The sequence below is a fragment of the Lutra lutra genome, chromosome 8 (genome assembly GCF_902655055.1).
Source record: "Lutra lutra chromosome 8, mLutLut1.2, whole genome shotgun sequence".
In the NCBI taxonomy this organism is placed as follows: Eukaryota; Metazoa; Chordata; class Mammalia; order Carnivora; family Mustelidae; genus Lutra; species Lutra lutra.
The window spans coordinates 127,821,144-127,842,667 of NC_062285.1; the positions used below are offsets into that span (position 1 = coordinate 127,821,144).

General features: G+C 38.5%; 2 protein-coding genes across 3 annotated transcripts in view; one reads left to right on the top strand and one right to left on the bottom strand.

Moving 5' to 3' along the window:
- The window catches only part of ALDH1L2 (aldehyde dehydrogenase 1 family member L2), a 59,871-nt gene extending 57,152 nt beyond the window's left edge, over positions 1 to 2,719 (bottom strand). The window contains exon 1 of the mRNA XM_047740922.1: positions 2,567 to 2,719. Coding sequence (XP_047596878.1) covers positions 2,567 to 2,614 — 48 coding nt within the window. The 5' untranslated portion in view covers positions 2,615 to 2,719. The remainder of the gene's footprint in view (positions 1 to 2,566) is intronic.
- Positions 2,720 to 9,062: 6,343 nt separating this feature from the next.
- Positions 9,063 to 21,524, top strand: part of WASHC4 (WASH complex subunit 4) — a 62,505-nt gene continuing 50,043 nt past the window's right edge. For both annotated transcript variants that reach the window (XM_047739674.1, XM_047739675.1), the window contains exons 1-8: positions 9,063 to 9,217; positions 12,743 to 12,882; positions 14,640 to 14,693; positions 14,789 to 14,854; positions 15,712 to 15,757; positions 16,229 to 16,296; positions 19,717 to 19,799; positions 21,380 to 21,422. In XM_047739674.1, the coding sequence (XP_047595630.1) occupies positions 9,157 to 9,217; positions 12,743 to 12,882; positions 14,640 to 14,693; positions 14,789 to 14,854; positions 15,712 to 15,757; positions 16,229 to 16,296; positions 19,717 to 19,799; positions 21,380 to 21,422 (561 nt within the window). In that variant the 5' untranslated portion in view covers positions 9,063 to 9,156. The remainder of the gene's footprint in view (positions 9,218 to 12,742; positions 12,883 to 14,639; positions 14,694 to 14,788; positions 14,855 to 15,711; positions 15,758 to 16,228; positions 16,297 to 19,716; positions 19,800 to 21,379; positions 21,423 to 21,524) is intronic.

Genomic DNA, 21,524 nt, shown 5'->3' on the forward strand with positions numbered 1-21,524 from the left:
AGGCTACGAACCCAGAACCAGCACCCAGACTTGTCCCAGACACTGGTAGAGGAAGTTGAGTAACAGTGCCAAATAAGTATGAAGGCCAAATAACACCCACCATGGGGAGAAGTCAAGAGGCGATGAATCAGGCAAGATATTGGAAGTGTATGGTAATAACTAATAGACAAAGGGTTTTATTATTTATAGTTGCAGTGGTTAAAAAGATCCAGCCACGTCATTAAGCTGAAATCATTACATATTTCTAAGTCCATTTCTTTAAGACAGGGAATGGAAAAATAGATTCTGTCAGGAAGTGTTATAAACTAGTTTTCCTGTTGGATTTTGCTAGGTTCTAAGAAGTTTGTTTTTTTTTTTTTTTTCCATTCTGCTTTAGTACCAAACTCAAAAATACTGCGTAATTTTTTTTCTTTTTTAAAGATGAAGGTATAATTAACACACAGTAAAATACACCCTTGTCAGTGTATAGTTCTGTGAGTTTTGACAGACACCCAGTCACCTAACCACTGTTACAATCAACACAAAGGACAGTTCCATCACCTCCCAAAATTCCTTCATGTCCTTTGCGAGATAATCTCTTATAGTCAATTCTTCCTCTAGCGCCAGCTCCTGATAACACTTTTTTCTATCACTATAGTTTGACTCTTTCTAAAATGTCAGGTAATCAGAATGCTATAATACATAGTCCTTTGAGTCTGTCTTCATACACTTAGCATCTGTATTTGAGTTTTATCTATGCGGTTGTGCTTATCAGTAGTTCACTCCTCTTTTGTTTGAGTATGATTCCCTCTTGTGGATGGATTTATCCACTGTCTATCCTGTCACTAAATGAAGGACATTTAAGTTGTTTCCAGTTTTTGCTAATAATGAATAAAGCTACTGTTGACATTCATAAATAGGTATTTGGGTAAATACCTAGGAGTGCCATGGCTGGGTCATATCATAGATGTATGTTTAATTTTATAAAAAATGGCCAGTTTTCCAAAGTGGCTGTACCATTTTATGCTCCCGCCAGCCATGTTTTGATTCTGAACAATTCTTATAGAATTCCATCCAAAGAATGGCTCCCCATTTCCTATGGAGTAAAATATCCCAAGTACTCCACTTGTCATTCCACATCTTCCTTTTGGCCACGGGAGAACCTGTCTTCTTCCCAGTCAAATGTCACTGCTCTTCACATGAACTCCTGGGTACAGTCAGACTCAGACCCATGACCCCTGACCATGCTTGGTGCTTCCCCACATGCATGTTTTTGTCTCTATCATTTGCCAACCGGCATGTTCAACTTTGGTTACTGAAATCTTATGTACAGCCCGCTATTGCCATCTTGCATTCCTCAAGAATCGCTTCTGCTCTCCAAAAAAGGCAAGTCAATGAAAGATGTTGATAGAGGAGGGCCAATAAAACAGGAAAGCACAAGCGCTTGTCTCTGTGCCATCCTCCCCAGATTCCCAGATGCCACGTGGCAGGAGAAAGCTAAGGAGGAGTCCCGAGCAAGCAAAAGTTCATTAAGAGCAGCTCTCGTTTTCCTTATTTTTTAAAAAAGGTGACTACTCCCCAAATAACTAGGACTGGATGGGGTAAAGTGAATCCTCATTATCTGGGATTGCCTGGGAAACAAAAGCTTTTTCCATGTATGCACCACTCAGCTGGTTTTGGGTGCTATTCAAGACTTCTCCCTGCCTTCAAGATTTTTTTATATCTGTATATGTATACATGCACATGGGACCTTTGCAAAGAAGAGGAACCGAAAAGCAAATTCCTTCACAGCCCAGAAAGCATCGACTTCCTATAAAAGAGATAATGTACGTGAGATGGATTGTTTTTCCTTCCCTAAACAGCTTTGAGTCTGCTTAGATGCAGCGAGGCATCTCTCCCCGGGCCATATGCAACGTGTCTGCTCTCTTTCCATTTCTGGAGGAGCTGATGCAATTCCAAGGCGTTGGGCTGGGCCACTGCTCCGTTCTTGGGCTACAGTTAAATAGTGTTCCAGCGTGGTTGCTTCTGCAGCGCCTGGCAATCCTAGCAATCTTGCCGCCTGCAGCTCGAGAAAAATGAGCCTGCAGCCACCAGCTCCGAGGGCCATTATCTGAATGGGCCCTGAATGCCAGTCTGGAACGCTCACACCTCTTAGGCCGCCCAGAAGGAGCCGGCTGATTTGAACACTACTCTCCCTCGGTCCTGTACTTCGGCTCCATCTCCAGACCAGGGATCTCATGATTGAAATGAAAAAAAAAAAAAAAAAAAAAAAAAGAAAGGAAGCTGACTCCGTCTCCGCTGCCAAGTGGCTGTTCCCACCCTGTCAACTCCAGCCGGACCGTCCGTAGATGTTCAAAAGCCGCATCCTCAGCCCCTTCCCCCAACAAGACAAAGACCCGCCTGACAAGCCTTACCCAAGACCCTCTCCGGATCCTTCTCTGCAGTCTCCCAGTTTTAAAAACGCTGTCTTGGCTTTTAGCCAAGTCTCAACACCGTGCTCCCCAGCCCCGCCGACTGGCCCTCCGGCCCCGGGGTCTGGAAAACAGCCCCGGGTGACAGCCAGGAAGCTCGCCCGGGCCGGACTCACCTGGCCGGTGGAGAAGCGCCGGAGCGCCTGGCTGCCTCTCCACAGCATGCTGGAAGGGAGCCCTTGGGCGGGCCGCGCGACAGCGAGGGCTCAGCCTGGACGCGGCCTGCAGCCTGTGAGCGCCTGGCGGCCGCAGTTGCAGCTCCCAGGGTCCGCGAGTCTCGGGACCCGCCTACGGCCCGCCCCCTCGACTGGCACGGCCCCGCCTTCTCAGCTGGCGGGGCTCGGATGGCCAATCCCCTGCGACTGGGCGGGGCCCCAGTTCGGAGCCACGCTAGTACCTAGCGGGAGGGGCGGCTTCCAGTCTCTGCCCGGGTTCTTAGCAGCTGGGGGTCTTCTACCAGTTAATCAAACCCTGTGAGGTAGACAGGGATTTGCCTTACTAATGGTGGATCTGACATCCCAAGTCATGGCCATAACATCGCCCTGAGGAGGCAAAGATATGAAAGATAAGGGTGGAGACACTTGGCTATGTAGGATCCTGGTACCTATCTTGTAATAAAAGGATTTTAAGAAAGACTGTGTATAAAGCACTTGGCAAAGTGCCTGGCACAGAGCTGGTCCCCAATAGATGACAGACAGATAGATACCCACCCTTTCCCCTTATCTCTCTAGAAAGAATGCTCAGACACGCTTTAGCTAAGCGCTAGTTGCAAACAGAACTCCTTAGCCTGGCATTCAAGGCCATTGGCAATTTGGCTTTTTTTTTTTTTTTTTTTCCTTTCTCATTTTCTTGCTGCTCCTTTGCACATGTAATTTAGCTTAACTCTCTAGTATATGCTGATTCTTCCCTGGACAATGATTCCCTGAAAAGCTTATCATCTGTCATTTGTCCCCATCTCAGCATGATCAAATTCCTTCTTTTAAGGTATAACTCAAGGGCTGCCTCCTGGAGGCATTTTTCCTGATTTTCTCCTCCCTTAACCCCCTTATTTCCCCTAAGGAATCTTTCACTCCTCTGAAACGAGGAAGATTTTTGATTATGCGTCTCTTCTGACATCTCATTCTCTTATTGGTGTTTGTGTACCTATCATCTGCTCTACTAGAAGCTTCTCGCAGGTTGAGTCCATGTCAAATTTATCAGGATTTACAATATCTAGCACTTAGCAGAGCTCAAAAAGTACTTGTTGAAAGAGAGAATGAATGAATGAATGAATGTGTTTAAGAAGGAGAGAGAAAATAAATCCTTAAAGCCTGGAGAATGGCAGCAAACATGGAGTTTTGCTCTGAAAATTGCTCTTTGCCAATTCAGCCCATTTCCCTAAGAGCATTTTGTGACTTTTGGCTAGCTTCCTTTAAGCTTCCAAATGCTAATAATCATTTTATTTGTTGTGATCTGTGTATACTGGGAGAGGTGGGCAAGAAGTGTGGTTTTTTTCTGAGTAGGGGTTCCATAGTTATATTCTCCGACTCCCAACTTCAGGAAATGTAGACCTTATGTCTATCCACATATAATGAAATATTAATGATGTCTAAGATTTTCTTCTGTAAGAATTAAAGATATTGTTCTCTTTTTTTTTTTAAAGATTTTATTTATTTATTTGACAGACAGAGATCACAAGCAGGCAGAGAGGCAGGCAGAGAGAGAGAGAGAGAGAGAGAGAGAGAAGATGAAGCAGGCTCCCTGCGGAGCAGACAGCCCGATGTGGGGCTCGATCCCAGGACCCTGGGATCATGACCTGGGCCGAAGGCAGCAGCTTTAACCCACTGAGCCACCGAGGCGCCCCAAAGATATTGTTCTCTTGATAACTAGTGGTTAGACCAGAGGCAATTCAAGTTTGACAAACAGAAAAGCCCTGCCAACCTAGATTTCTAGACACAGCAAAAATGAAGGTGAAATAAAGTCATTTTTGTGTCTCCCTAAAAAAAAGTTGAGAGAATCTGAGGCAGGAAAACTTCCAGATTCATTCTATGAGCCTAGCATTACCCTGATACCAAAACCAGACCAAGACATGACAAGAGAAGAAAATCACAGGCCAATATCTCTGATGAACATAGATGCAAAAATCCTCAACAAAATATTAGCAAGCCAAATTCAACAATATCTTAAAAAAAATCATTCAGCATGGTTAAGTGGGTTTTATTCAAGGGCTACAAGGGCGGTTCAATATTTGCAAATCAATTAATGTAATACATCACATTAACAGGAGTAAGGATAAAAACCACACAATCATCTCAAATAGATGCAGAAAAAGCATTTGACAAAATACAGCATCCACTCAGGACAAAAACTTTCAACAAAGTGGGTTTAGAGGGACTATACCTCAATACAATAAAGGCCATATATATAAAAAAGCTCATAAACATTATACTCAATGGTGAAAAACTCTAAGCTTTTCCTCTAGGATAAGGAATAAGACAAGGGTGTCCACTCTCCTCACTTTCATTCAACATACTACTGGAAGTCCAAGGTGCAGTAATCAGACAAGAAGAAGAAATAAAAGGCATCCAAATTGGTAAGGAAGAAGTAAAACGGTCACTATTTGTAGATGACATGATACTATATTTAGAAAACCCGAATGACTGTATATAATGACAATATAAAACTACCAAATTAACAGAGTGTAAAATTGTAAAGGTAATATGTAGAATTATTTTTAAAAATCAGTTGAAAAGAAGGCGAGAAAGGAGAGAGAAAGAAACAGAATAGCTGGGGGAAAAAATGAAAAGAAATTAGTAAAATGTTAGGGTTAAGTTTAAATGTACCAGTAATTGCAGTAAATGAAAATGGGCTAAACTCTTTAATTAAAAGGCAAAGATTGTCATTGCTTCAAAAACAAAATTCTTATGAGAGCCATAAAATAAAAAGATTCAGATAGGATGATTTTTTAAAACCCACCCAAACACTAAAAAGAAAAAATCATACTATTGTAATAAATAATTATTTGCTCTAGTACTTGGCAGATAGCAACAGTGTGATCTGCTTGACTGCAAATGACCAAATGACTGGCTGGTATACAAACTAGGTATTGCTTTTTCGACCTACCATCTAAAATCCGCTTCTCAGGATAACTATCCTCCCTTCCATGTGAGGATGTGCTTCTCCCCCTGTCTTAGGCCTTGTGGTTCCTATGAAGTTTTCTTTCCCCCTTATCCCCCTGAAATTCAGGGGTGGGGCATATGACCTGCACTAAGCCAATTAGTACATCTCTCCCATCCCCTTAATTATGATGATTGGTTCAAATTATGCACAAGATCCTAGTAAGGCTAATGAAGTCCAGCAAGATCTAATTCTAGGACTTCTGTTTAAACTTTCAGTTAAGTGTACCATTTGCATCACTTTTGTTGTTGTGATAACGTGAACCTGAAACTACCAAGAGCTACCGTATGCGTCCTAAAGAATGTAGCAAAAATTGTGGAAGAGAAAGAAAAGAAATAGTGAAAATCCAAGACCTGACATCATTTGAGTCCTGAAGCCAAACACATGTGAAGGCCTATCCCACCACTACATGTTTTAAAATTAACAATTGATTTCATTTTTGCTGTATGGTTTTATGCGTTTTAATGTACATAAAGATTCATGTAATAATACTGTAGTCAGGATACAGAAACATTCCATTCCCTACTCCAAAACTCCCTTGGCCCTTTGCAGTCATGGCTAACCAATCACTCTTCTCACCTTGAGAATCTTTGTCTGTTCTCTGTCCCTGTGGTTTTATCTTTTCAAGACTATCAAACAAATGGAATCTCATAGTGTATAACTTTGTAGATTTTCTTCATTCTGCACAATGCCCTGGTGACTTGTGCTCAAGTTTAGGGATTTTCCAGAACAGAAGAGGTTCTTCTGTTATTGATTTCTATGTGATTCCATTGCAGTCAAAGAATATAATCATCACATTTCAGTCCGTTCAAATGCATTGAAATTTGTTTTATGACCTAGGAAATGGCCTTCCTTGTATACTTGAAAAAAAGTCTGCTTTTACTGTTGTCGTGTAGAATGTTTTGTAAATATGATCTAAGGAAAGTTGGTTGAGTATTGTTCAATTGTTTATTCTCTTATATTCTGTTTGTCATATGAAATATTGAGATAAGTATTAAGATTTCCAACTATAATTACATCTATTGTTTCTTTCTATTCTGTCAGGTTTTGGTTAACTAAATTTTATTGTTCACCCACCCAAAAAAAAAGAAAGGAAAAAAGTTAATTCATAGTCTGGATTCTGTTACATTCTTAAAAAAAACTACTGGGGGATTGATTGATTGATTGATTTATTATTTTTTTATGATTTACTTATTTGAGAGAGAGGTAGAGAGGGAGAATGAGCAGGCGGGGCAGAGGAACAGGGAGAGAGACTCTCCAGCAGACTCCATGCTGAGCACAGACAGAGTCCAACTCAGTGATCCTTCTCATGACCCTGAGATCAGGGCCTGATCCGAAACGAAGAGTCAGACACTTAACCGACTGTGCCACCCAGGTGCCCCAGGGGACTTTATTTAGAAAAGAGTGAATTTGCTTGGACTCAAACCCTGCAGAGGGCAGCAGCTTATATTTCTGTTCAATTCATTTAGACAACAGTTTGGCCAACGTTTTTGCTCAGATTTTGGGGTTCACCTCCTTAGTAATTCCCTTGATTATCAGTTTTCTCTTCTAAATTTCAAGCTGCTCTGCCAGCCCAACCTCTGTTTTCTGCCGTCTGGAACCCAAAGGGCTTCAGGTTTTTCCTACCCAAGGTGCACATCTGGTGGGGAATATATGCATCATCAAAGGGCAGCAAGCATGCCTCTCAGCTAGTGCAGGTGTTTTTAAGGACTCTTGACTGTGATTTCAGTAGGCTCTCTGCACGTAGTTTGATGGTTAACCAGGGATCTGCGCAATGTTTACACTAAGGTTTTGAATCTCATCTCCTCTCTGGGTCCCTCGAATTTCCAGTTTCTCTGCCAACAATTCTGAACTTGGTTTGCTGCCCCCTTGAGCTGGTAGGACAGTGTTTCATTTCTTGACTTGAAGGGGTGGGGGACACTGTTAGGCAGAAAACCACAAACTCATAATTCTCAACCGCAAATTCTGAGTACACTCAGAATTCTGAATCATTTTCCTGTGCTTTTCAGACTTCATTATCTTTCAGATCGTTTTTATTTTTTAAAATTTGACAGAGATCAGAAGTAGGCAGAGAGGCAGGCACAGAGAGAGAGGGAAGCAGGCTCCCTGCTGAGCAGAGAGCCTAATGCGGGGCTCGATCCCAGGTCTCTGTGATCATGACCTGAGCTGAAGGCAGAAGCTTAACCCACTGAGCCACCCAGGCGCACCTCTTTCAGATCTTTTAAAGTAATTATTATACTTTGTCTACTTCTCTTAGTTTTTAACTGCAAGTAGGTTTACTTGTCTACTTTTTGCTTGTCCATTTCTAGATGTGTTCTTGTCAATTGCTTTAACATGCTAATTAAAAGATTTTTCTAAGGTATGCTTTTAAAAAAAGACTTTATGTATTGATTTGTCAGAGAGAGAAAGAGAGCACACAAGCTGGGGGGGGGTGGTCAGCAGGCAGAGGGAGAAGCAAGTTCCCTGCTGAGCAAGGAGCCCAATGGGGGTTCTTTTTAATCTCTAACACATACTCTCCCAGTAGACCACTATCCTGTTAGTGAGATTTGAGTTATCTTTCTATGCAATTATACCCACATATGCACAAACACATTTACATGAGTATAAATGTAACCACAAATACACACTACTCCGCAATCACCTTCTGTCAGTTTCCCATGTCTCTACAAACGTATTTCATAATATGGATGTATTAAATTTTATGTTATTATTCCCTATTGATGCCTTTTAAGATCATTTCATTAGTATACATACAGTAATATGTATTAAAGACCATGCAGCAATGAACGCTACTGTGCAAACATCCGTATACATGTAGAATTACTGGGTAACACAGTTCCCCGCTTGCGGAAAAGCCAGTTAGGAGGTACGAGCATTTTAGAATACACTTAAATAGCGCTTCTTCTTCCCTCTCTGCCTTTTTAAGAGGAGAGGGCGGAGGATCCGTGAGGGCAAGGTAAGCAGAGTAGTAAAATTCCTCGCTAGGGTGTTCGTAAAGTAACTCCGCCTCTCACACACCGTTTTATTCTCAAGAACATTCAGCATAGGACTTGCAAGAGGAGCGACGCAGGAGCTCGGTTGGTGGTGACGGAGAGGGCGTTGGCAATTCCTGCTTCTTCTTAGCGCCTGGACGGCGACCCACTCGAGGACCACGCCCTCCGGTTGAGCCACTACCCCATCACTTTTACCCTTCCCAGGCTAGACGATGGAACAACTGCCCAGGTATTAAAAATGGCCTGGGGACAACAGGGCGAAGTCAAAGGCATCGATATGGCTTGAGATGTGAAGTGAGTGGTGTCGAGGCCCAAGTCACCACGGGAGGACGCCGCGAGTGCTGCAGAAGATGTAACGGCCGCCTCTGGCCACCCCAGCCGACTCGCTTTCCCAGCAGCCCCCGCGGCTCGCTGGGGCCTTGAGCCCGGCCTGCCCTCGCGAGCGGGGGCGGGGCCCGGGCTGGGCCCGGAAGTCACGTGCCGTGACAGCAGCCGGGGTGAGGCCGCCGTGGTCGCCCGGGCTGGTTGGGGCTGTGACTGGGGGAGGTGCCGGGGTGATGGCGGTGGAGACTCTTTCCCCGGACTGGGAGTTCGACCGCGTTGACGACGGCTCACAGAGTAAGAGAGCTGCAGGGCAAGGGCTGCGGGTGGATGCTCCCCGGCCCCCCTCAGCTCCGGCAGCGCTCCTGCGGGAGGGCTCTGCGTCGCGGTCGCTGCGCAGCCCTCCGGTCCGGGACACTTGCTGCCCCTTGGGGTGCGAGAGGGACGCGCTCTCGAACGTTACTTTCGGGGTTGGGGTCCCGGTGGCGGTGCGTCAGGCCGGGTGAGGCAGGGCTTGGCGTCTGGGGCGGCGGCTCTCAGTTGGAGCCCGCGGTACCCAGAGCAGCGGCGTCCGCTGTCCACAGCCCGGGGCCGGGCGGGGCGCGCCCAGGGCCCAGTAGCCCAGGGAGCCGAGGCCGGCCTTGCCTACGGCCTCACGGCGCTTTCGCCACCTGTGCTGAGCGTTCAGTTCTAGAACGGGCAGAGGTCGGGTTCCTGTTTTCGCTTTCCTGTTTTTCTACTTTTCCTCCAATCAACTTTTGGAAGTTTGAGTATTTTTTTTCCTGCATATTCATACAACCTACAAGACAGGGAGAAAGCGCTCTTCACACGGTAAAAATTAGCCAGCGAATGTCAATTTATCTCCTCCTATGCCTTTTACTTAAGATAAGTGGTGTTTTTCAGGGATGTCATAGAGCTTCCATTGCACCTAGAAAGGCTTCAAAAATTAAGCAACTTTTACTTCACAAAATCGAATTGTTTCATTTTGAACTTAGAAGTCAAAGAACCGTACCAGATTAAGTTCCATGCAGCAAAAGTTAGAGGCAAATAATTATTTTAGTGAAATTCTATTTAAGATTAATACAAGTTGGTAATCTGTCTCTTCTGTTTAAGTGATGTAGGAGAGATTGGGACCTACTGCTTGTGAATTTGTTTTTTTAAACGCAGTTTCCCAAAAGGTGAATGTAATTTTTTTTTAAGAAGGTGAATGTAGTTTTTTAAAATTCCACGTGAATTTTGCTTAACTTTACAAAGAATCGTGTAAAAACTTACATGTAATTAGGTTTTAGTAGCGTCTTAGAGAAGCATGAGCTTAATTTTTAATGGTTTGCAGTTTTTCATAAAACATTCCATAAGGTATTAGCTCTTATGCAGCATTAAAAAAAAAAACATCTTGGGGGCACCTGGGTGGCTCAGTGGGTTAAGCCGCTGCCTTCGGCTCAGGTCATGATCCCAGGTCCTGGGTTCGAGCCCGGCATCGGGCTTTCTGCTCAGCAGGGAGCCTGCTTCCTCCTCTCTCTCTGCCTGCCTCTCTGCTTACTTGTGATTTCTCTCTGTCAAATAAATAAAATCTAAAAAAAAAAAAAAAATCTTGGTAATAACAAATTCCTTTAACTTTTTTGTGGAGAGGACTCTGTATTTACTGTTACAGAGTGAACTGCACCTTTTCGTATATGGAGTTTATGGACAGAGTTCTCCTACTTCCGTATCTTCAAAAAATTGTAATGAAAATAAGTTGCTAGGTTTGAAAATGGTTCAGCTGAGAGTAGAATGATGTGATTCAGTCAACAGACCCTATCAGGAACTGTACTAGGCATTAGGGATGGAAAGATAACAAAGAATGTAGAGATGAGCTGAAAATAGGGTTTCTGGGATTTTACTCTTGAAGAATCACTGTGGATTCCTTATTTCAAATCTTTTTATTGTAATTTTTACTATTTTTACAACTAATCATTATTTTATCAGCAAGAAACTTTAATGTTACTGCAGGTTTTCTCTTGCTTACTATTTTGTGACTTCCCAAACAGACTGAGTGCCAGCATGCTTTTCTGGCATTGTCATTAAGAACTCATTTGCTGATTAAATGCAGCTTTGGTTATTTCCCATGTAAATGAGAATTAGGCATGAACTTGCGATTTCAAGAATCTCTAGCAGTTATTTAATTTGAGCTTTAGGGAAGAGAAGAATTGCCATCCATTCAGTGCGCCCGGTTTTGTTAATTTTTGTGCTATGAATCCTATCTAGACTGTCGTCCAGAATTGCTTAGATTAATGCTATAACCAGATAGCAATTTTAATAATTGATCCACCTGATAGGGAGCATTAGTGCCAAAATAAGGGTGATTGGAGAGCTAGGTCTTTATCTTTAGTCAGAATGTACTTTATCTAAGAATTGCTTTGTATTGCTGATTTGAGGAGACAATAATTTTACCTTTTTTAAGACAATGATTGAATAGTTGTTCATATCAATAAAAGAGGCTGAATTGGATTTGCTGCCTTTGCAATAGTGAATTCTTATGTATATAGATAATGTTCCCTTTCTTTATTAACTTTGATGACTAGACATACTTCTATTGTTTAGTTTATTTCAATGACTCCTTAGAGTCATCTATTTAATGTGGAAATTTGTTAAATATTAGCACAGTATCTTTTTTCATTCTTTTTAAAAATTTAAATTAATTAACATATAATGTATTATTTGTTTCAGACATCAAGCAGATGTCTGTGATTCATCAGTCTTATATAATACCCAGTGCTCATTACAAGACATAAAGGGACACCCTCCCTGGTGTCCATCACCACTTACCTCATCCCTCCCATCCCTCTCCCCTCCAGCAACCCTCAGTTTGTCTCTTATGGTTTGTCACCCTCTTGGTTTCCTCTTATTTCATTTTTTCCTCTCTCCCCTGTGATCCTCTGCCTTATTTCTTAAATTCCACATATCAGTGAGATCATATGATAATTGTCTTTCTCTGATTGACTTATTTTGCTTAGCATAATACCCTCTAGTTTATCCATGTCATTGGAGATGTCAAGATTTCATTTTTTGATGGCTGTGTAATATTCCATTTGTGTGTGTGTGTGTGTGTGTGTGTGTGTATGTGTGTATACACACCACATCTTCTTTATCCATTCATCTGTTGATGGACATCTGCGCTCTTTCCATAAGCACAGTATTCTGTACTCAGTGTTCTTTACTGACTTTTCCAACCCTATTATGATAGTTAAATAATTAAAATATCTTAGTAAGTTTTTGGCATTACAGAAATAACATTCATTATGATAAAGCAGATTTAAAACTGTTTTAAAAACAATATTTAGATTTATTTTAGACAGTTTACACTATAGAGACTTAAGGATTATGTTTTTAAATTTTGCTTCTATGACAACACAGATTTTTATACTTATTCAGGTCTTATTTATTTATTTATTTTTGCAAAAAAGTTATTTGTGACTAAAACATAGAATCAAGATGTTGAGTTATCTAAGGCATTATTCAAATTGTTTAAAAGCCCCAGCTTATGGGATAAATGGGACATTAATTTTTTCATAGTGCTTTAAAGTTATGGTTTATGGTTAACCAAAGTTATGGTTATGGTTAACATCTCTAGGTTTTAAAATTATTTTATTATTTGGAAGAGATTAAAAGCTGAATTATTGTTTAACTTTGAAATTTTATTTTCAAGAAGTCCAGACATACTAGAGTAGTATATTTAAAAATGCTTAGTAACTACCTTGCTGTGACTTTTGAGTTTATTTGAAATAAATGTCCTGCAATTTATTACTTGTACATCTTACATACTGTTTTAAAATTTAAATTTAGAAATTCATGCTGAAGTCCAGCTTAAGAATTATGGGAAATTTCTTGAGGAGTATACATCTCAGTTGAGAAGAATTGAGGATGCACTGGATGATTCAATTGGTGATGTTTGGGATTTCAATCTTGATCCAATAGCATTAAAGGTTTGATTTTGTTATATTTTTAAATTTACGTATATATTTTCAGGATGTACTATATCTTGAAGACATAATATTAAAAAATAGAATATACATTTGGCCCTTGAATAATGTGGGGGTTAGGCGTGCTGACTTCCCAAGCAGTTGAAAATCTGCGTAGAACTTGAGACTCCCCAAACTTAACTTATAGGCTGCTGTTGACCAAAAGCCTTACCAATAACATAAACAATCAATTAACACATATTTCGTGTATGTATTATGTATTATATTCTTACAGTAAGCTAGAGAAAAGAAAATGTTATGATAAAATCACAAAGGAAATACATTTATAGTACTGTATTTATAAAAAGATAAACCTGCATCAAAGTGGACCCACGCCATTCAAACCTGTGTTGTTCAAAGGTCAACTGCATATTTTCATTATTTGGAATCTGGAGAACTAAAAGAAACTTGGAGAAAAATTATTAATTTCCTTATCTTGAAGCCAGGCAGATGTGTGTGTTTTTGTTTGTTTGTTTGTTTTGTTTTTAATGAATGACAGACTTCTGGGGTAGCCTTTGTTTTTCATCAAGAAAATAAACAGGTTGGAATAGAATATTCCAAACTTTATTTGTTCCTTATTGAGATTATTTTACATACAGTGAAATGCATGGATTTACAATATACTGTTCAGTGAATTTTTGTCAAACACATATATCCATATCACTCATATTCTAATGAATATATAGAAGATTTCCATCGTTTTCCCTTATGCCATTTAGGGTATCTTAATGTGGAAGTAATTTTTTTTTTTTAAGTTGTTATTTAAATTCAAGTTAGTTAACATGTACTGTAATACTAGTTTCAGTAGTAGAATTTTATGTAGGAGTAATTTTTTAATGTATAAAATAAGCCACTCCTGGGGCGCCTGGTTGGCTCGGTCAGTTAAGCATCTGCCTTCAGCTCAGGTCATGGTCCCAGGGTCCTGGGATCAAGCCCCATGTTGGGCTTCCTGCCCATTTTGGGAGGGAGTCTGCTTCTCCCTCTCCTCCCCTGCTTATGCTCTCTGTCTCAAGTAAATGAATAAAATCTTTAATAAAATAAAATAATTCACTCCTCTATTCCATTTTGAGATCATTCTATCTTTTTTAAATTTTTTTTGAGATCATTCTATCTTGTTTTATCTTTGAAACCATAGCCTGTTACCACTTAAATAATAATTAACATTTACTGAACATTTATTATGTATTAGACACTGTTCTGAGTTACATATTGACTTTTTTAGTAACAGTTTTCTTGAAATTCACATGTCTCATATTCTTTTTTTTTTTTTTTAAAGATTTTATTTATTTATTTGACAGAGAGAGATCACAAGTAGGCAGACAGAGAGGGGGAAGCAGGCTCCCTGCCAAGCAGAGCCCAGTGCAGGGCTCCATCCCAGCACTCAGATCATGACGGTAGCGGAGGGCAGAAGCTTAACCCACTGAGCCACCCAGGTGCCCCATGTGTCTCATATTCTTGAAATTCACATATCATGTAGTTCTTTGGGTTTTAGTGTATTGACAGAATTGTGCAGCAGTCATCACCAGACCCAATTGAAGAGTCTTTTCACCACCTGCAAAAGAAATCCTATGCCCATTAGCCGTCAGTCTCCAGTGTGTGTTAGTGCTAAGTACAGGGTCCAACACAGGTTTAAATAGAATGGAGCTAGACTCGATTTGTATATTTAAAATTTCCATGATTTTTTTCAAATTAAAAATGATTTTTTCCCTTTGTTTCTATAGCTTTTGCCTTATGAACAGTCTTCCCTATTGGAACTCATAAAGACTGAAAACAAGGTATAGATTTCTTAACCTAAAAATCTATTTTTAAAATGCTTTAGCTATCTGCTATAACTCATCTTTTTATTTTATGTTTTTATTCATGAAACTAGGTCTTGAACAAAGTCATCACTGTTTATGCTGCACTTTGTTGTGAAATCAAGAAATTAAAGTATGAGGTAATTATTTGTACTCTTAAGTTATTAAAAACATGATTTTAAAAGCAAATTTATGCTTATATGTATAGTGTACATAAAGATTTAATGCATGTTGAATTAATTTTTTATTTAATACTAATAATAGTGGTTACCATTCACTGAGTGTACTAATGGTGTGCCAGACACCATACTAACCCTCTTCATACTTAGAATGAGAGGCAGATAATGTGAGGAATAGATGAGGAAACAGGCTTAATTTTACTGGTAGTAACTGTTTGAGCCTGGGTCTATATACCTTCCAAGTCTGTGTTATTTGCCATATATACTGGCTTTCTAGATATAATTGATTTTTTACATTTTTTTTTTTAGTAGTCTCCACACCCAACATGGAGCTTGAACTCACAATCAGGAGTTACATGCTCTACTGACTAAGCCAGCCAGGTGTCCCTAGATATAATAAATATAACTGATTTTTTTTAAAAAAAGGTTTGAATTTTTAATATGTTTTGCATTTTCTTAGCCACGGGTCATTAAAACTCTGGTAGAAGTTGGTAAACTTCCTCTTTTTTCTGTACCTTTTTGATACTTTGTGATTGCTTTCTATCTCCCATGAACTAGTGGGAAGATGTAGGACAATTAGGTCAGAAAAGACAAAAACAGGGGTAAAGAAATTGAGAAATAACTTTGAGTATCAACGATATCTTTGGTATTCTAAAGATCATTTGAATTTACCTGTTTTGTAAGCAGTTTTTGAATTTAAATGAGTTTGTATATGTGATATAGTCCTCTGATTATTATTAAATATAGATAACTAAGAGAGCCTAGGAATTTAAAAACAAGACAGCAATCTTTAAAATTATTTAATTTTTTTTTAACAGGCAGAAACTAAATTTTATAATGGTCTCTTGTTTTATGGAGAAGGAGGTAAGTTTTAAAATTTCATATTATAGTGTCATGATGCCTTTTTTGAGATTGAAATGAATGAAAAGTTGACAGTTCTAGGACTACCATGATTAATTAATGTATACCTTGAGAAAATAAGCATTCAAATTTTTTTGTTGGTTTATTTGTTTGATAAGCAGGTGGAATAAACCTGAGTGATGGAGCAGTAGCAAATTCTCTAAAATCTATTTGTGATATTTTTGTAAGTTAAAAAGAACTGTGACTAGATAAGGATTTCCCTTGAATTTGTTAAATAGTGAAACAGATGGTTATTTTTAATTGAATGATTAATGACTGTCTTATGTTTCTTTTCAATATAAAAATTCTGTTTTTAATATTATGCAGATTAAAAGATATACTAATGAATAAAAATTGTATTTATTTTTCTTTTTGGGTCTTGACTAAGTTTAAATTAAAAAACTGAAATATGATTCTTCATGTTGCCTTTTAAAGCTACAGATTCCAGCATGGTGGAAGGTGATTGCCAAATTCAAATGGGAAGATTTATTTCATTCTTACAGGTGACTGTTTTTTACTTTCCATTTTTTTTTTTTTTTTTTAAGTTTGGTAAATTACACAAAATGAAAAAGATTTCTGAAACCTTCAAATGCTAACTAAGAATAAGTACTTTGAATGGTAAAACACTCAGTAGACATTGGATTGTAGTTTAAGAGGTCATAATTCATGAAATGTTTTCATAGCATTTTATGGAAATAAGGTCTCAAAGTAAGGTTTTGATTTTGTTTTTGTTTTTTGTTTTGCAATAATTTAATTTGTGAACAATTTGTCACCATGCTTTTTAAGATAACTTAAACTTTATGCCGTGTAGGAAGATAATTTATGCCAGAAAAAGTTGTTAGTGGAGATGGTTACGCTAGTACATGAGCAATGATAAGGTTTTTAAAAGTAGCACTTGATGCTTCTAACCAGATGTTTCAAACATTTCAAACCAGATGTTTTCATCACTGCAGTGTTAGTTATTCTAGTTTGGTTTAGTTTTGTGAAATAAATGAAAGAACTTCCCATTTCTTCTCTCTCCATTATAAAAACAATGCTAAAACCATATGAAAAAAGCAAAAATTGGAGATAAGGAAAAACTCCCCCACCTCCTGATTGTTAAGTTCAAGACTTGATGTATTTCACGGAATCAAGCATACTAACATATTGTTCAGTTCACTTATATCTTTACTACCCTTTTTTGTCTCCTTGTTGTAATTGAGAGCATTTTGTTGAACTTGACCTCTATTGTGTTATGTGTCAGTCAGGGGCTAGTCCAGAAAACGAATCACAGCTTCAGAAGAGGTGATTTGATATAGAGGATTGGTTATATAAGTGTTGGAGGGTTGAAAGAAAAGAGGATAGTGAGGTCATCCAGAGGAAGGATTGGGGTTACCAGAATATGGGAGCTTGGAGCAGGAGCCCTGTGGAGTTATTGTTTATACTTGTGAACGAGGCAGTGCTGGCTGGCTGGCACCTCTGAGAGGGCAATACAACGTCGGTTCTGGAGTTCTGAGAGAAGCTGGAGGTGGAGCAAACTGCCCTTGCTGGGGTGGAACTGCTCTTGCCTGGGTTATGTTGGTAAAAACACCACGAGTACTTATTGTGGAAGTTAAGGCTATAAGGGGAACAAACCAGAACTTTGGGAAGTTTCTAGAAGACCTGATGATTTCCCAGGTGTCAAAATGAACTATAAGGTCTTGAGTTAGATAACTGGGGGTATGATTAACATCTTTGTAGGGTCTGGAAGATATTATTTGTATGTTTTTCTGACTAAAGGTATATTGAAATTTTCCCTCATTGTTTTGACTGATGCACTTTGGAGATGGGCCAAACCTATACTGCCTTTTAGCTAATGACATTATTAAGGCATTTATTATGACATTGACACATGAATTACTAGGAATGCTTCATATTTAATGTTCAGAGCATCCTAGTGAAGTAATCATTTTTCTCTTATTTTTACACATTAATAAATGTAACCTCAGAAAGAGAGAAGAAAATTCCCACAGTCTCTGAAAGGAATTTAGACTTAGGTCTTTGTATCCCTTTCCTTCTCCACCCCTACTAGGAGTTAGGTATGTTTCATGCTTTTACTTTGTTGGAAATACAGTCCTGTATGATTTCAGGAGTGTGGGTTAGAGTTCTGCATCATTCTGTGTGGTTCTTGAATCATTTAACTGTCAATTAAATCATATACCACCTGTAAAAAAAAAACCCCAAAGCACCAAGAAGTAGAAAGGATGTCCTTTTCCCATCTTTAGTGTCCTTTTAGTGCCATCTGTTGGCAGTACTTAACAGGAAGCCTACTGGCAGAAGTCTAAGAAATGTAATTTGCAGGTCCCAGTGAATGTGTCAGTTTCTCCCTCTAGTTTTACCAAATTTTGCATTTCTTATTTTAAGGATATTCTATTTGGTGCATACAAGTTTAGAATTGTTCATCATTCTTTATAAATTGAATCTTTTATTATGTTGTTATAGCAGTTGACCCTGTTCAACTATAATTATGTATATAATATGCAGTTACATAAATGTATATCATATATAATAGCTGTGATGTGCTAACAATTTTGTCTGATATTCTCACTGCCTCAGCTCTGTTTTAGTTAACATTTTCTTGGTTTATCTTTCTATATTTCAACCTTTCAGTATCATTATGTTTTAGTTATGTTTTTTTAAAACCACATGTGTCTGGATTTTGCTTTATTATGCAATCTTTTAATCTTTTAATTGGCTAATTCATTCTGTTTTTTTTTTTTAAAGATTTTATTTATTTATTTGACATAGAGAGAGAGGTCACAAGTAGGCAGAGAGGCAGGCAGAGAGAGAGGTGGAAGCAGGCTCCTGCTGAGCAGAGAGCCCACTGTGGTGCTTGATCCCAGGACCCTGAGATCATGACCTGAGCCAAAGGCAGAGGCTTAACCTACTGAGCCACCCAGGCGCCCCATATTTCTATCTTATGTAAATAGTCTGTTATATATCTGCACTTGTTTCTACCTTTTTTTACTTTGTGCTGTTTATCTGCATTTTCTACTCTTTGCTTTTATTGAACTTTTAGAAGTTTAATAAGAAAGATAAAACTAGAGTTATTTAAGTAAAATTGAAATGCATTATTTTCATTTTCAAACATTTTCAATTGTTTTTGGATCTCATTGACAGCTGCATAAAATTCCATTTTTAAACCATAACCCTAGCATATGTTAGCAACTGTTCTTAGTGCTGGTATATAGCAGTGCACAAAACCAACAGAAATTCTTGCCCTCGTAGAACTTAAAATCTGGAATAGCCACAGGTTTAGTCATGTTTTGAATACTTTAGGATACAAACTGGTTTTTTAGGTTTAAGCATCGAGAGCTTCTGAAAGAAGTTTTCCGAAGGTGTGGGACATAGTAGATGCGAATTAATTAATTGACAAATATATTCCTGCAATAATTAAAATCTCCCTTTCTCTGTACCAGGCTTGTTTATAGATGAAGTTAAAAGTAATAAACATTTGAAGTTATTTCAGAGGGACTTTGGGAAAGCCTTTTTCCTCATATCATACTTTCTAAATTGGCAGTTTTTGAGCTTTTTCATTCAGATGTTCACTTCCTTATTCATTTAATAGGACAAAATATATTGAGAAGCAGTTGAGGGTTAGCCACCATGCTGGCCAATGGATATTTAAAGAAGGAATAAGATGATCTCTGTTAATTACATGAGTAACTAAAATACAAGACTTAAAATAGAAGTGTGAATGAAATGCTATGGGAACAAGCCAGTAGAAATTACTTTGACGTTCAGGAGAGGAGTTAAGAATGGATTGCTTGAAGGATGCTTGAAGTTCTCTGGCTGCAGGCTAACTGGAAACTGTTTTGCTTTTGTTTAATATGTTACCATAAAGTTGAGAAATGGTGGCATTTAAAAAGCAACTATGTAACATATACTCCAACTTGTCATTTCAGGAACTGTCTTGTTTTGTTACAAGGTGCTATGAAGTGGTGATGAACGTAGTCCATCAGCTGGCTGCTCTCTATATCAGTAACAAGTAATGGATTTTATAAATATTTTTGCATTTGTAATAGAGATGCAGGGAATATTTTCTAAAACTAGGCATTACCTGAAATAGTTTTTTGTCTCTTTGCTCATTTATTTATTCATTCTTTCATTCATTTATTCACCATCCCTTGAAGTCTCATAATGTTTCAAAAACTAGGTGTGTAATATGTAGGCTAATAAGTCAGTTTCTGCTGTGGTGAATGATTTGTTATCTGTCTGAATAAGAATGTTGATAGAATATACTTAAATTTGATTATATAGAAAAAGACGAATATGGAATCAGAACATGTACCAAATTCTCTCTCCATATTTCTCCTTTACAGTGACTGTTCCCTGGCTTATTAGAATCACATGGGACTTTCCTTAAACTACAGAATCTGGGGGAGTGGGACCAGGGAATCTACGGTGAAAAAATTTTGGTTTTATTCAAATGATCTTCTGAGTTTGGGAACCACTGTTCTAAATCAGGAAAAATGATCAAATTTTGATAGACCTTCCTGTTCTTAATGACCACAAAGTAATATCTCACATTCAATTGATACTTTATAGTTAAAAATTTTCCCACTTACAATTTAACTGTGATCTTACAGTAACTTTGTTTAGTAACATGACAAGGGGTTCTCAATTATGAGAAGAAGTAATTGAGGCCCAGAGGAATTGTATGAGATTTCACAGCAATTTAGATGCTGTTCTTTGATCACCAGTCATTCATTGTTGTTCTTACTATATACCAGGCTGCATCTTAACTCTCTTTATAAACTGGGAGACTGTGTTAACTGCTTCTCATTTTCATGTTTTTCTCCTCAGTCAGGCGTTTATTTTGTGTTCTGTTCTTTCACTGAAGCTGTTCTCATGGCAGGAGGGAATGAGAGCATAGCTCCTCTAACCCCTGCAGTACCTGATGTGTAATTCAGAGAGTACTCCCCACCACCACACCCCGCCCAAGAAAGATGAAATTTATTTGTATTTTGTATTTAATTTTAAAAATATTCTATCTTGTGGAATATGTATATGTCCTTTGATATACAAGTACTACTTTAAATTATTTACTGTTGAGTAGAAGATGTCTAGGAAGTAAAATTGAATTATCCCAGGGCTTTTGACTTTAGTACAGTGTTGGTTTGATGCATTGTTTTTCAGTAGGAATGGGAACTCAGAAATAAATCTGACTAGTTTCCAAATGCCAGTTTGGGTAGGATAACAAAGATTCTGGTTGGGAATTGAGAAATTCTAACTGTTTCGAAAGAAATAAGTATCAATTTTGTTATTTCTCCGCCTCTATCCCAAACTCAGTCCTTTAGGTTTAAATGGCTAGGGTTATTCACGGGCCACATATTGTTATTTTCGTGCCCATTGAGTAAGGTGTGGGCAGGGATAGCCTTGACTCTGCATATACAAGTTAGTTAGTTCTCTTCTAGTTAGTTAGTTCTCTTTAGGCTGATGACAGCCTAAATAATGATACATAGGTGTTAAAATCCCAAGACCTTCTGCTGCTGTGTGTTTTCCTTAAAATAAAAATGGACTGTGGTAAAAAAGGAGTTTTTTAAATTGGATGTTATTTTATTACAGGATTGCACCCAAAATTATAGAGACAACTGGAGTTCATTTTCAGGTAAAAGTAATTTAGGTTGAACTGTAAAACTATAATTTTTAGTATAGTTTGCTGTGGAGTTTATTTGATTGGGGAGTAAAAAATTATAGCGAAACTCTTAAA